Raw genomic sequence first — 14,581 nt, forward strand, 5'->3', positions numbered from 1 at the left:
GACTCAGAAAGACTTGCAGTCAATAAGAGGAGGGGGGTCATTTACACAGCGAACTCAGGAAGCTTAGAAAACAGCTGTAATGGGTCTACATGGACCAGCAAATCTGAGGGAGGACATGGATGTGAGGAAGGGAGAGAATACAATGAAACGACAAAAGAAAACAAAAGAAGAATAAGAGGAAGAGGGAGAAGAAAGTAGAGTAGAGAAAGAGAGACAAAATGAAGAGAAATGAGAGGAAAGGGAGAAGTGAGAATCGTCATTAGATTACAGGAGAGGAAGAAAGAGGAGGAGGAGGAGGAAGGGTGGAAGAGTAGGAGGGAGAAGGAAAGAGAGAGAGACAGAGTGAGAGTTTGAGTGAGCGAGAGAGAGAGAGAGTGAGCGAGAGTGATAGAGAGAGAGAGAGAGAGAGAGAGAGAGAGAGAGAGAGAGAGAGAGAAAAGGAGGGGCTGTGAGATCTCACCATCCGTGGAGCAGCCTGTAGAGCCGTCGCTGGAGCAGTAACGCATCTCGATCCGCTGGCGGCCCACCTCCAGCAGGTTGGGGTCGGGCACGCGCGCCTTACACGTGTAGCGGAAGCGCTGCTCGTAGTGGCCGCCGTTGTCCGAGATGTTGACCGGAGTCCAGGGCGTCCATGGGGTGGTCTTCTTGAGGTCTGGACAAGGAAGGGTGTTGCAGGACTGGTATTCCTGTAAGGATGAAGGTGATGAGAGTTGAGAGAGAGGGCGGGAGAGAGGATCTTGGTTGCTCAAATTCTCCCTATTTCAAAATGGAAGATTAAATGGTCTATTAATGTGGACAGCTTCTGAAATATTGAACTGTGATACGGTAGTCTTCATAAGGCTTGATTGAACTTGAATTTGAAACTGAATGAAAAAAAAAAGCTGTAGATTACCTCCTCATATCATCATTTCATATCATCATGTGTCATCATTTATCTCCACCATCTTATATCACCATACGATAATAAGTATAGCAACAAAAATCTACAGACATCAGTTACAGAGGCACTGAATCAAACATGGCATCAAAGGGGTCAGGGCTGCCTCCTCAACATGGACAGTAGAGAGAACACATAAAGCATTACATCAGTCCAGCCTGTAAAAGAGATCACAAGCCCAGCATCAGTCATGCCTGCGAGACCAAAAGCCTGTGTCAATCATGCAGAAACCTCCTGTGGTGAGTGTGTGTGTGTTGTGTGTGTGTATGCATGTGTGTGTATCTATATGTGTGTATGTATGTTTGTGTGTGTGTGTGTGTGTGTGTGTGTGTGTGTGTGTGTGTGTGTGTGTGTGTGTGTGCATATATATGTGTGTGTGTGTGTGTGTGTATGTGTGTTAAAACAAACTAAATCCCTGTGGTGTCATGTGGTGGGTTTTTTTTTGCTACCTCATACAAAATATGTCCATTATGCCCTTTGCTGAACATGGTGGGTCACAAACAAGCAAGGCTGAAAAGGTCATTGATAAAGTTTAATTTATAATAGAGCTTAGACAAGACAAGGCATGAAAGGAAGAGAGAGGTAGAGAGAAAAACGAAACAGCTGTGCGCAATCCAGACTGACACGTCCTTGCCTTGATGCTTGGCTTCTGAACAGCCTGTGGTGCGGCCTCACACCTCCACTGTCTGCCACCCCATGCAGCCATCAGATTGATCAAGATTCTCTTTGGAACTAAAGGGCTCTATCGTGCGTCCCAGCGCAATTGACTTTGTCTACTCGCGCTTTTGTCTTTCCTATTTTGCAGTCAGCGCATATTGGAATTTTCCCTCCACAGGTGCCTGTAAATTAGGGAATTCGATTGCGCCCGGGGCGTGTTCCGGCGCAAACGTTCACTGTTCATATTTTGCAGAAAACAATTCCGCCACAGACCAGGAACTCCCTGGTCTAAAGTCTGTGGCACAAATGCAGATGCTATTTTAAGAGCGCATGCATGACCACAGGCCTGCATGAATTAATGCGTTGCACACCAATCTACAGACACCCCTGTGCACAGACGGAAACATTCAAAGCCTTGATAATATTTGTCCATTTCCCGGTTTTGTTCGTGCATTGGTGACCTAAAAATTTAGTAGCCTATATAGTACAACATCTACATGCAATATCTTTACAACAACAACGCCTAATTATGACCTATTAATTTGGACAACTTTATACAGCCCTATAAAGGCTAAAGTTACCTTTAGTTTTGTTCCAATTTACCGTTGTGTATGGCTTTAAACATCACGTGCGCTTTAACATCAGCCTAAGCATTATTCCAGCTGCGCTAAGGTTTTAAGCACCACAATTTTGCCTACCTTGTTGTAGCCCATCTGAAATAACTCCAATCTTTGTTATGTTCCCTCCATCCTTTCGATATTTTCAAAAAACGTTTTATATCCATGATGGCCTTGAAGCCTTGAGTTAGTGAATTAGCTTAAATCAGCTTTTATGTGCTGTTAACCAGCAAATAGTACAAGAAAAAACAGCAAGTATGGCTACAATTTCTATAGTTGCTGCACCCATTCATGGTTATTCTCTCTCCTGCTCAAACGAATGTTGTCGTGCATTAAGTTGATAATAAAGTGTTTACAAACTCTACTTAATAGAAAATATTGTAAATAGCCTACTGTCATGCAGTTAATGGGATATACTGTGCAGAGTTGAAAGTTAGGTCAACTTGGAAACTGTTTCTCACAGGCCGCCTGTGCTGAACGCATTACCACCTCAGCTCCACTCATCTATACAACGTAGTTCCCATTTCGGTAAACCATACAAAATTTCAAAGAAAAATATTACCACTCGAGGGAAATCAGTGTGGTGTCCATTAAGATGTGAAAAAATAGGCATAAATCTAGCGTACACATTTTCACGAATCACGGATGTGTTGATGACATAAATTAGGAAATATTAGATGACTTAAGGAGACGTGATGTTGAATTGCATGCCGATGCCATTTAACCCAAATGCCCCAGCGGCAGCACGGGAGAGAAGAGATTAACTGACAGAAGATATGCATTGTCTATAGAGAGGTAATGTTAGATTACATTGTACATAGCAAAAATATCACCATGCATTCATCATCTTGTGATTCAGTGAGAGTGATCCCAAAACATCGGAAAGTATGTATTTGTGACAATTCTGTATTACATTTTGTCAAGAGGAAAAATCAATAGCTGACCATTCCTAACTGAACAGTAAAATTATAGCGCTGTGAACGCTCCTGGCTGCGCCTGGGAAATATGCCACCATAATAGCAATCATAATAGCAAGCGTGCCTGTTGTTAAAGGGAATGTGAGATGACGCCCTGATTGGTTTATTGTATGTTACGCCCAAACCACACCCATGATTATTGTAGCTACTTCAGACCAACCCATTTTAGATTTGCGTCGGGCGCAACAGTCAAATATCCCGCCGGTAAAATAGCATCAGCGCCCAAGATCCGCCCACAAAGTGACTTGCGTTTTGTGCAAAAACACTTCCGTTTCAGACCGTTAAAATATAGCCCAAAGAGTTCTACTGTAGAACACACAACCTACAGATGGGTTCTGTTTCATGGTTCAAGAACCCTGTTGATGACTCTTCATGACTTTTATTGTGATGTCTACTGTTCTTAAAATAAAAACGCGGATTGCACTTACTTTAAGAGGTCATTTTAGAGAATTGTTTTGTTTCACTCTGAAAAGGACTCAAACTTTCTATAATCGCTATATAATCAACAAAAACCAAACATTTGGCTTCCTGCAAGACAGCGTTTTTGAATGAAAACCAGCTGCCCATGCACGACTGCCCTACAATGTGTGACGCGTGCCCTTTCCGAGGAGACGGAGCCATAAATTTAGTTCCTGCTTGGCTGTGTCCTCTTTTCAGTTCCCCTGAAAGTCCTTCAATCACTCAAGCCATCAGTGCAAAGCGATAATACACCACTCTCGCCAGGTCTACAGGCATAATGATCTAGAGCCTCTTCAAATATTAAAGGTTGCCATTTAGGCATCAGAACACACTCTGACATCAAAAATATAAATAGAGACAAGAGGGGCGTGTGTGTGTACGTATTTCTGTGTGTGTGCGTGTATGTGTGTGTGTGTGTGTGTGTGTGTGTGTGTGTGTGTGTGTGTTTTGTGTGTGTGTGTGTGTGTGTGTGTGTGTGTGTGAGTGGAGGGTGGGGGGTTATGAATTGTGGGTAAGCGATCTGTTCATCTGGAAGGCGAAGGGTTGATGTGGCCATTTTTCCTCTATTTATTTATTTATGCTGAGTAGACCTTGAGTGATTGCCAGCCAGACCTTGACAAAATAAGATAAGAGTCTTCTGTGTTCATCCGTCAAGATGTCAGCACAGGCTGGAGGAGCAAACAGGCACACACACACACACACACACACACACACACACACACACACACACACACACACACACACACACACACACACACACACACACACACACACACACACACACACACACACATCACACACACACACACACACACAAGCCCCTCTCGTCATACACATGTATCTTAAAACAAATACATTGAGGTAACAGATAAAGTCGGAACAGGGTTTGCTAAAGGGTTGGCAAGGAGAACAATGCAAGACCAATAGGAAGAAAAGGAAGAAAAAGGAACCCTTCCACTATACACCTTGAAATCTATTACAGTAGACAACATTATGAAAATACATTATATTATGAGGAGATTTTCATGTCCATTTCATGACTGTTCTAACCTTCTACATTACTGTTAACTCATGTAATCAGTGAGTAGTCCACTTCCAGCAAGGCTAGTGAGACCGATCTCTAAAAGCCAACCATTCCTCACGCTGTCGGACATGGCAGGCACCGTGGCCGTATTTTGATGTCCAGGCAGCAGACAGCAGCAGTGCTCGGCAGACAAATGGTTTCACACTTTCATGCGAGCCATCTACCAAGCCACAAATCAACACCCTGACAGAGGATACGTGTGACACTGTGTGTGTGTGTGTGAAACAGAGAGACAGAGAAAGAGAAAGAGTGGGAGAGAGAAGTGTGTGTATGCGTGCGTGTGTGCGTGTGTGTGTGTGTGTGTGTTTGTGTGTGTGTGTGTGTGTGTGTGTGTGTGTGTGTGTGTGTGTGTGTGTGTGTGTGTGTATGTGTGTGTCTGTGCGCTTGGTGATCGTGTGCGTGTGTGCATGTGAGAATTTCTAATGACAGGCTGTGAGACTTATCTCGTAGTGTGAAAATCAGTAGTGTTTACGTGTGGACAAGGACCATAATTGGAGGCTTCTTCAACAAAAGCACACATAAGGGTGTAATTTCTGAAAGAAGCGTTGCTGAGAAAGGGGGTTTATTTTTGGGTCTGTCTTGGTGATACTGCACTGTTTAGGAGTAGTAGACATCTGTCAGGTCTTTGTTCATTATCACGTGAGATACTCTAGATGAAGACAAGATTAAAGAAAACATACATTCTCTCTCACAGCAATGTGATCAAAAAGCATCTAGCGGTAGAACAAAAATAGAGATGGAGAGAAAAAAAGAGTATCCAACCCCCACACAAAAGACTCACAATGACTTTCAGAGTTGTGGCGCGTGGGTATGTATCAGCATATGAAAATCCCTTAATCTGTCTGGAGATGAAAATAAATTTGCAATAAAAAAAAGTTCACTTTGGGAAAACACTTTCCTGTGGGAAATAATCTTGCCTTTGATCCAGAAAATCCCCACCCCACCACAGCCCTCATCCACCCCCCATATGCCTTTGCATCTATGGAGCTAATAAAAGCACATTAAGGGTGGAAAAACAGGGGACCGCTGGCATTTCACCCTCAGTCGACAAACCAGTGCCTAACATTTCTGTGTTTCCGCGGATATTACCGGAAAGTGATAACTCTGCAGAAGGCAGCGAGACATGACGGCGGCCATGTGGGGACGCAGAATTGGATTCAATTAAGCAGCGGGCGGGTCGGCGCTGGATTCGCCAACTGGGGCTGTTCGTCCACATTAACAACGGAGCGAGACGGAGAGCGAGGCGCTTGGTGGCTGGAACGCTGATTGGGCGTTGCGTGGGACATCTGTTGGTGGGCTAGTCAGCACCCTGTAAAGCTGCGAGGCTTCTTTTTTCCCCTTTTTTCCGAGAGCACGAAAGCTTGACAGGTTCCGACGTCCTGACACGCCTCCGGGGGGCAAAGAACATCATGTCTTTACACATCATCATTTCTAGCTCCCTCTCTCTCTCCCTCTCTAATGAATTTCTCATTCTCTTTCTTATACTCCAACTTTCTCCAACTTTAATTCAATATGCTGTGTTGACAAGTAAAAGATGCACCTATACCTATAGGCATAAAACAAATCACTTAAAATAACCAGAATACATCAAAACAACCAACATATATAAAAATGTGTGTTCATTCAATGACACCTAAATACTGTTTCACTCATTCAATCCTTCCTTACACAGGGTTCTCAAAACCCTACCAACTTCTTCTCACTCCATTTTTACTTTTTCTTCACTTATCTCTCACTATCAGCCCATTTCATGCTCTCTGTGTTCTCCTGCTCTCCTCCACGGTGGCCCTGGTGCCTCCCTGCCTCTGCCCCTCCACCTGGGCGCTGCTCTGCTCCCTGCCTCTGCCCCTCCACCTGGGCGCTGCTCTGCTCCCTGCCTCTCGGCCCTGTCAGGCTCCAGGTGCTTATTTGTCTAGGAAGTCCAACAGCAGCACAAGAGATGTGTGTGTGTGTGTGTGTGTGTGTGTGTGTGTGTGTGTGTGTGTGTGTGTGTGTGTGTGTGTGTGTGTATGAATGTGTGTGTGAGAGAGAGTGTACAGGTGATGCATTAGCTGTAGTTGCTCTGCTCTGTATTGCTTTTCTAAGAGGCTGCTGTGGGGATGGAAGACTAGTGGTGGGTGGTGGGGGGCGGTGCGGTGGTCCACATGGGGGGGGGGCACTCTTGTTGTTCTTCTTGTTCGCTCGGCTCTGCTGTGCTGTGCTGACGTCCGCCACCTAATGATGAATTGGACCGGAGCTCTCTGGGGCTTCATAGACATCATTACATTCAATCCCACTGTTTATTTCTCCAGGGCTCAGGGAAGATTCAGCTCAAAATGTGTTTCTGCACGTGTGTCTCTCTCTCTCTCTCTCTCTCTCTCTCTCTGTATGTGTGTGTGTGTGTGTGTGAGAGAGAGAGAGAGAGAGAGAGTGCATGAGAGAGAGAGAGAGAGAACAAGGGCCGTGTGTTGCAAGTGAGATAATAAGGGGAAAAGACAGATGGCTGAATGGAGAGACAGACATAGAAGTTAGAGTCTGAATGTGTATCATGTAACTATTGGAGTGAAGTACTGTATGTACTGTGTGCCTCTGTGTGTGTCTGTGTGAGGGGGTCATGTATGTCTGCGGGATGTAATAATGGACCGTGGTGGTGGTAGCCAGACGAAGGGATGGAAATGGAGACGAGTGTATAGTTCAGCGGCTCTATCAATCTCCCTCCTGTTACCATTGTCCCTGTGAGAGTCCCCTCCACACTGAGCCTCCTGTGGGCACTCACACAATAGCCCAGCCCAGGGAGCCATCAATTAACCCGGAGGCTGGGTGCACATCTCTCAACGCCTGAGACACACCACCTGCACACCCACACCCTCACCCACACCCTCACCCACACCCTCACCCACACACTCACCCACACCCCCGGTGCCCGTCGCCTTGGCCTTACCAGGGAGACGAATGCGCTCCATAATCAGCACTGGCAGCGCCATGCTCCGGCAAATAAGGCCTGCGTGGGTTCGATAGCACGGATCCGGCCCGCCCATGATGAAGGCTGTTGTTGATGAAGGCAAGAATGTTCCTCACCAAATCCCTCGGTTCTATTGTCGATCCTCCACTTCTTTTGGTTAACCAGAGGACCGACTCACTAAGGCCTGCTGAGCCTTGGCAGCTGGGAGTTCACTTAGAACCAGGGCTTTGAACCGGTTCAAGGAACGAAAACGAAAACCGGGAACTTTCTGTATTTTACAGGGAACAGAAACGAAACCGGAAACGTTATTATTTTTTATGTTCTGGAACAGGAACACTTATTTAAAAATAATGGTAACTGGTTAATACCGGTTTTATTTCGTTCCTCAAAGTTTTCATTGCCTAATTAACTAAAAAAAAAAAGTAATTATTTTCCTGCGCACGTTATAATTCCGTTTCTGTTCGGAACGAACCGATTGGAAAAAAAATCGGTTCAAAGCCCTGCTTAGAACTCAATGCTCAATGGCGTGTCTATGATATGATGGGATGTGTACACACATGGATGAACTGGACACACACAGGGGGATATGTGCACACACACACACACACACACACACACACACACACATTGGACACACATGAGAATACCTGCACATACATGCACATCCAACACACACACACCCCTAAACAGCCTTATTACTATAAGATCCATGCCTATTGAAGCAGGAAGCAGGATCCAGGACTTCACTGTTGGCTTATTCCTCTCAGCTCTTGGCCAACACGTTCGCTAATCTTCAGTCTTAATATGCGAGGACACGGCCAGCACTTTGCGGGCTGATAGATCGTAAATACATCATAAACCCTGATGCCAAGACATGAATGCAGTCTGGGGCTTTTTTCACGATGTCAGGGCATCCGCTTGCACAGACAATGTTATATTATGGGAGGCCTTTTTTTTAACAGACGCAACCAGTCCAGTGTTTCGGACTATTACCCTTATTAAGTTTAATGGCAATTGCCCACACGTGTGTGTGTGAGATAAGAAGCCGGTCCGCCGTGGCCGCCAGCCTCGAAGCGCTCATCACCGCCGTCAGCGTTTCATTGTCCTCATAAAAAAACGAGAGGCGTATGCAAACACCTGCCCCTGTTTACAAAGTGAAATAAGTCATCGTTAAACCCCCGCTAACTTCCACTAAACCCTCCTCCAGAGTCCGTCGGCAGCCTGGCTCTGAGGCAGACTGCTTATCCCACAGACCACTTCAAACGTGCGTGAGGATAGGGTGAGGGGGAGGGGAGGATGGAAAAGGGGGAAAAAAAATGTTCTAGAATAATCTCGTCTCAAAATCACCATCCCAGTTGCTTCTCCCTGAGCCTGCAGGCGATATACGTCCTGCGCTCGGAAACAGATGTTAGCCATCTTCTGTCAATTAATACCTGACAAATACCTGCCCAATAAGACAGGTGGGTATGGTAATATTACACACACACACACACACACACACACACACACACACACACACACACACACACACACACACACACACACACCACAGTAATGCTCTGGGGAAGCAGGATGCACACAAACACACACACACACACAGAGCAGAGCCCTCTTGACATATTGGCAGATTTGCCTCCTCTGCTCTAGTGCTATTACACACCAGCTGGGTATTTACTCAGCTTCAGAAGGTAGCAATCATGATGATCAACATAACACAACACACAGGATGCACACACACACACACACACAAAATCTCTCTTTCCCTCTCACTCACACGTTCTCTCTCTCTCTCTCTCTCTCTCTCACACACACACACACACACACACACACACACACACACACACACACACACACACTCCACTTCCCACCAGGACCATCCCACCAGATGGGACAGGAGGAGATGATTAATGCCATTTCTCCTCACTCACTCACATCATCATTTCCCAACTCCTGATTGACAAAGTAGACACCATTACCAGCACCAGCACCAGCAGCTTTCATTACAGACATGCTGCATGACACACCAGGCAATGGAAACATCCTCTACTCACAGGTCATGGGGGAGTCATCACAGAGAAAGGGAGTGAGAGAGAGAATGAGGGAGAGATAGAGAGAGAAAAAGAGAGAAAGAGAGAGACAGAGAAGGGTAGATTACAGCTGTTTAATTTCTAAACATGACGCCACATCTTGAGTGAGTCAGGCCACCCCCAATCAGCGGGCCACAGAACTCGTCGCTATGCAACCCCATCCCATCGGCCACCTTCAGCTCCACCGCCTCACATCGCTTCAGTGTTTCAGTGCAGGAGCAGGCAACAGGGGAGTTGTCTTTCTCTCTCGTTCTGTTTCTCTTCTCCGCCTTGTCTCTCTTTTTTCCATTCTCTCTTTCTCTCGATCTCCCTCTCTCTCTCTTTTCCATTTTCTCCACCCCCCCCTCTCTCTCTGCATTACTTTCTATCTTCAATTTGGTCTCTCTCTCCCTCTCTCTCTCTGTCTCTTCTGTCCTCTCTTTCTCTTTCTCTGTGTCGCAGCTTCCCAGGGAGAAGGGGCTGACAGAGACACAATTACATGTAGCCCCACCAGACAACCTCAATTAAAGTCTGTGCCATGGCACCGAGCACGGAAATGATATGGCTGCGCTGATTTAAATGAAACGTAATGGAGAAGAGGGGGAGCAAGCACAGAAACGGCTGACCCCTGTGACCCCCACTTGCATCCCACACAGCCTAGGACACCCCTCCCCAGCCAAAGACACTGGCTGTAATTGGCTACTTCCATGCTCATAATCTCCAGTGAGACATGTTATGTCGGCGGCAGAATGGTAAATAGGCTTTTTTCCAGAAGTGGTAACCCATTCTGGGAAACATGCTTGTGGGGCGCCCCTAAATACAAACACATACACACAACACACACACACTCTCACACACACACACACTGATGGGTGGGTGTGGGGGCAGCTGGTCTGGAAATTCATCAGGCAGAGGGCATTTTACATTCCAGAATATTTCAGGAATGTTGCAGTGGCTCCAAGGTCAGTAGTGTCACTCAGTCAGCTGAGTGTGTGTATTCCTCTGTGTGTGTGTGTGTGTGTGTGTGGTTTCTCACTCTGCCAGACCCACTGAAGTGTCACATCCAGTGAGTGTATGTGTGTGTGTATGTGTGTGTGTCTGTGTGTGTGTGTGTGTGTGTGTGTGTGTGTGTGTGTATGTGTGTGTGTGTATGTGTATGTGTATGTGTGTGTGTGTGTGTGTGTGTGTGTGTGTGTGTGTGTGTGTGTGTATGTGTGTGTGTGTGTGTGTGTGGGGGGGTGACAGCTCCACTGAGACTCTTTCCCAGCTTTCTCTTGAGCTGTCAGCGAGCTGCTTATGTGCAGGACAATTTGATCTGGCCCTATCCTGGGGCTCGCTCTCTCCTCACCCCTCTCTCCGCCCCATCTGCTAAGGGGCTCTGCTCTACTTCACCATAACAGGCTGATCCCTGTGCAGTGTGTGGAGAGGCAAAGCAGGATCTGGGCCAAATCAGAGCCAGACGTGAGCCAGATCCCAGCCAGACTCATTCAAGCCTAAGCCCCTATCAGGCTGGCACCACACGCCCTTCTCTCTGTCTGACCCATATTTCACCGCTGCTTCCTGGAAGGCAGGACACAAACGGACATGAATAGGTATGACTCCATACGAATGGTCAAATCCACTGAATCATGTCACCTGACCGTGGCGTATTTTTACATGCCGCAGAGTGGTGGCGGGCCTTTTTTCGGAATCGGAATAGCTCTGGAACAACACGGCCGACTCATCGCCCTGGGGGAATCTGAGCTGACGCCGGCATGACTGAAATTCCCCTGGCACCGCTGCTGACGCTTCCGCCGCCGCCGAGCTCCGCGCCGCGCCGAGATACGAGAGGATTAGCCGCCGTGCTTGCCACAGCATTATTTATAGTCCTGCCGGAGTAATACAGGTAAATATACAACCCACTTGCGCTGCGTAGACTAGACTCACAGCTGGCGTTAGCCCCCACAACAGGCTCTTTCCCTGCCTGTGACATTACCTGGGCCTGGATGGCCGTGCTGGCAGGGTAAGGATGGGAACCATTCCAGGCTGATGTGTGTGTGAGGAATGTGATCTAATAATAACAGGGACAGCAGGGTCACTATGCAGGGCCCCAGAAATATAAGAGCTTTTTTCAGGGGCTGGTGGTGTAAATGTTTAACAAGACTCTTCGGCATGTTTATGGATTGTGTGTGTGTGTGTGTGTGTGTGTGTGTGTGTGTATGGGGGTGTGCGTGTGTGTATGTGTGTATGCTTGTGTGTGTACATGTGTGTGTGTATGTGAGGTATGTGTGTATGTGAGTATACATACAGTATCTGTGATTGTTTGTGTGAAGTACATCTGTATATATGTGATTGTGTGTGCATGTTGCTATATCTGTGTGTGTGTGTGTGTGTGTGTGTGTGTGTGTGTGTGTGTGTGTGTGTGTGTGTGTGTGTGTGCGTGTGTGTGTATGTGTGTGTGTTAGTTCTGTGTGTGTTAGCATATGTGTGTTACCTGGGTGCACCCTGGACACTCGTTGCCGTTCTCACACGTCCTCCTGCGAGACTGAATGCCCCCTCCGCATGGCACCGAACACCGTTCCCATGGCGACCAAGCTGACCAATACACATGAGGCGGGCAGGGCAAGTGTTCATTACAGTACCTGCAAGAGATCGCAAACAATAACATTAGAGTGTGTCTGTGTGTGTGTGTGTGTGTGTGTGTGTGGGTGGGTGGGTGTGTGTGTGTGTGTGTGTGTTTGTTCTTCGACACATACTCTCCAGTCAGCTTTTACTGAACTAATTAGGTGCTGAGATGTCAGGACTGGCCCCTTTACAACTGTCCTTTATGACTGATATGTGGCTGACCGACTCCAAGGCCTGCCACCCTCAGAGTGATTAGATAGTGATGAGTGGTCCAGTGTGGACTAATGTTGTCATGACACCAAAATTATGACTTTGATAGGATACTATGTCTAAGTATCTTGATACCAATACATAAACCTTAAACATCAGTAAAGGACCCTAGATAGAACATCTATAAACTCTTTTAGGAAACTGATAACAAATACAGCTTTTGTTAAAACCTGAAATAAACTTAAAATAGCATTATTAACATATTGATTGAATTGACATTGTTGTTTATTATTGCTATTCTCCTTAATAAAGTACTACAAACTTTTAAATGAACTATTATATTGTTGTTATTTGTAAATACCATAACCATAATTAAATGGAGTCAAGTAACATTTTGAATTTCAGTATAAGTATATATAAGTATATATACTTTTTTGATCCCGTGAGGGAAATTTGGTCTCTGCATTTAACCCAATCGGTGAATTAGTGAAACACAAACAGCACACAGTGAACACACAGTGAACACACAGTGAGGTGTAGCACACACTAATCCCGGCCAGTGAGCTGCCTGCTTCAACGGGCGGGCGGGGAGCAGTGAGGGGTTAGGTGCCTTGCTCAAGGGCACTTCAGCCGCGGCCCACTGGTCGGGGCTCGAACCGGCAACCCTCCGGTTACAAGTCCAGAGTGCTAACCAGTGGGCAATGGCTGCCCCTACCTAACCCTAACTTCAAGGTATCACCATACTAGTGCATCGTACAACACTAGTGTGGACAATGTCCAATAACACAATGCACAGCTCTGGATGACTCAGCAGGCCAATCAGAATCTCTGAGGCATGGTGGAGGAGAGAGGGACAGCAGGATTTACGCTCCTCACTGAACAGCTCTGGGCCACATGAGGGTCATATTAGAGCCAGAGCAGTGCTAGTTCTGATCCATATGGGCCATATCAGGGCCAGATCAGAGCCATTATTAAAACCAAATAACAATCAAACCATAACAGGGCCAGATCAGAGCTACATCAGGGCCACAACAGGGCCAGATCAGAGCTACATCAGGGCCACAACAGAGCTACATCAGGGCCAGATCAGAGCTACATCAGGGCCACAACAGGGCCAGATCAGAGCTATATCAGGGCCACAACAGGGCCACAACATGGCCAGATCAGAGCCAGATCAGAGCTATATGAGCCACTTCAGGGGAATAGCAGAGTAATCTCAGGGGAGATCATGGCAGCTCTTCTGTGGGTGTGAGAAGCAGGACCCATCTCTAGCTAAGGTCATCAGTGAGGAGCAGGACCCATCTCTAGCTAAGGTCATCAGTGAGGAGCAGGACCCATCTCTTGCTAAGGTCATCAGTGAGGAGGTGTGAGGAGTGGCGCTGGACGAACATGCTGGCCTGTCAGGTGTGGATTACTTTGGCCTTTCACAGAGCCCACTTAGTGACTCAGCTCAACTCAGTCAGGCAGTCTCCCGTCTCTCAGTCTCTCGTCCACCTGCTGTGCCAACCTACACACGCACCGCATGCACACACACACACACACACACACACAGAGTGATCCTGACTGAGCTGATTTAGTGGCTCGGACTCTGACTCTGGCTCAGCCGGTCAGTCAGTCAGTGCCCTGCCTCTGTCCCTACTGCTGAGCTGAGCCCTGGGCCCGATTGGGTTCATCTACAGGGGCACAAGGGGCGCACTGGCCTGTGTGTGTGTTTTTGTGTGTGTGTGAGAGAGAGAGGAAGAGGGAGAGAGGGAGTGTGAGTGAGTGTGTGTGTGTGTGTGTGTGTGTGTGTGTGCGTGTGTGTGTGGTTAGTGTGGGAGGCTAGCTGGGCATAAGCAGTCTGCTTTTGCAGCTTTCCTCCAGCTTACGCTGAAAAATTCTGTGGTTTCTTCAAGAGAGGCCAGAAAGTCACGCTATAAATGGAACAGGGACTGTTTTTCAGAAGGGTTTATCATATTCCACAAACTATACAGTCCTGCTGTCCAAATACTGTACAAGCCCTTCAAACTGCCTGACAGCTGGTGATCCC

The 14,581-nt window shown here is 46.9% G+C and overlaps 1 protein-coding gene and 1 long non-coding RNA gene across 2 annotated transcripts in view; one reads left to right on the forward strand and one right to left on the reverse strand.

Annotated features, from left to right (window-relative positions):
• Window positions 1-460: 460 nt before the first annotated feature.
• LOC125309730 (semaphorin-5A-like) overlaps window positions 461-14,581 on the reverse strand; it is a gene marked incomplete at its 3' end in the record, with an annotated part of 98,593 nt that continues 84,472 nt past the window's right edge. Inside the window, 2 exon segments of the mRNA XM_048266818.1 lie at window positions 461-686; window positions 12,212-12,359. Coding sequence (XP_048122775.1) covers window positions 461-686; window positions 12,212-12,359 — 374 coding nt within the window.
• Window positions 11,185-14,581, forward strand: part of LOC125309732 — a 14,491-nt gene continuing 11,094 nt past the window's right edge. The window contains exon 1 of the long non-coding RNA XR_007196178.1: window positions 11,185-11,623. This is a non-coding gene — a long non-coding RNA (uncharacterized LOC125309732). The remainder of the gene's footprint in view (window positions 11,624-14,581) is intronic.

This window comes from Alosa alosa, chromosome 16, assembly GCF_017589495.1.
Source record: "Alosa alosa isolate M-15738 ecotype Scorff River chromosome 16, AALO_Geno_1.1, whole genome shotgun sequence".
Taxonomy (NCBI): domain Eukaryota; kingdom Metazoa; phylum Chordata; class Actinopteri; order Clupeiformes; family Clupeidae; genus Alosa; species Alosa alosa.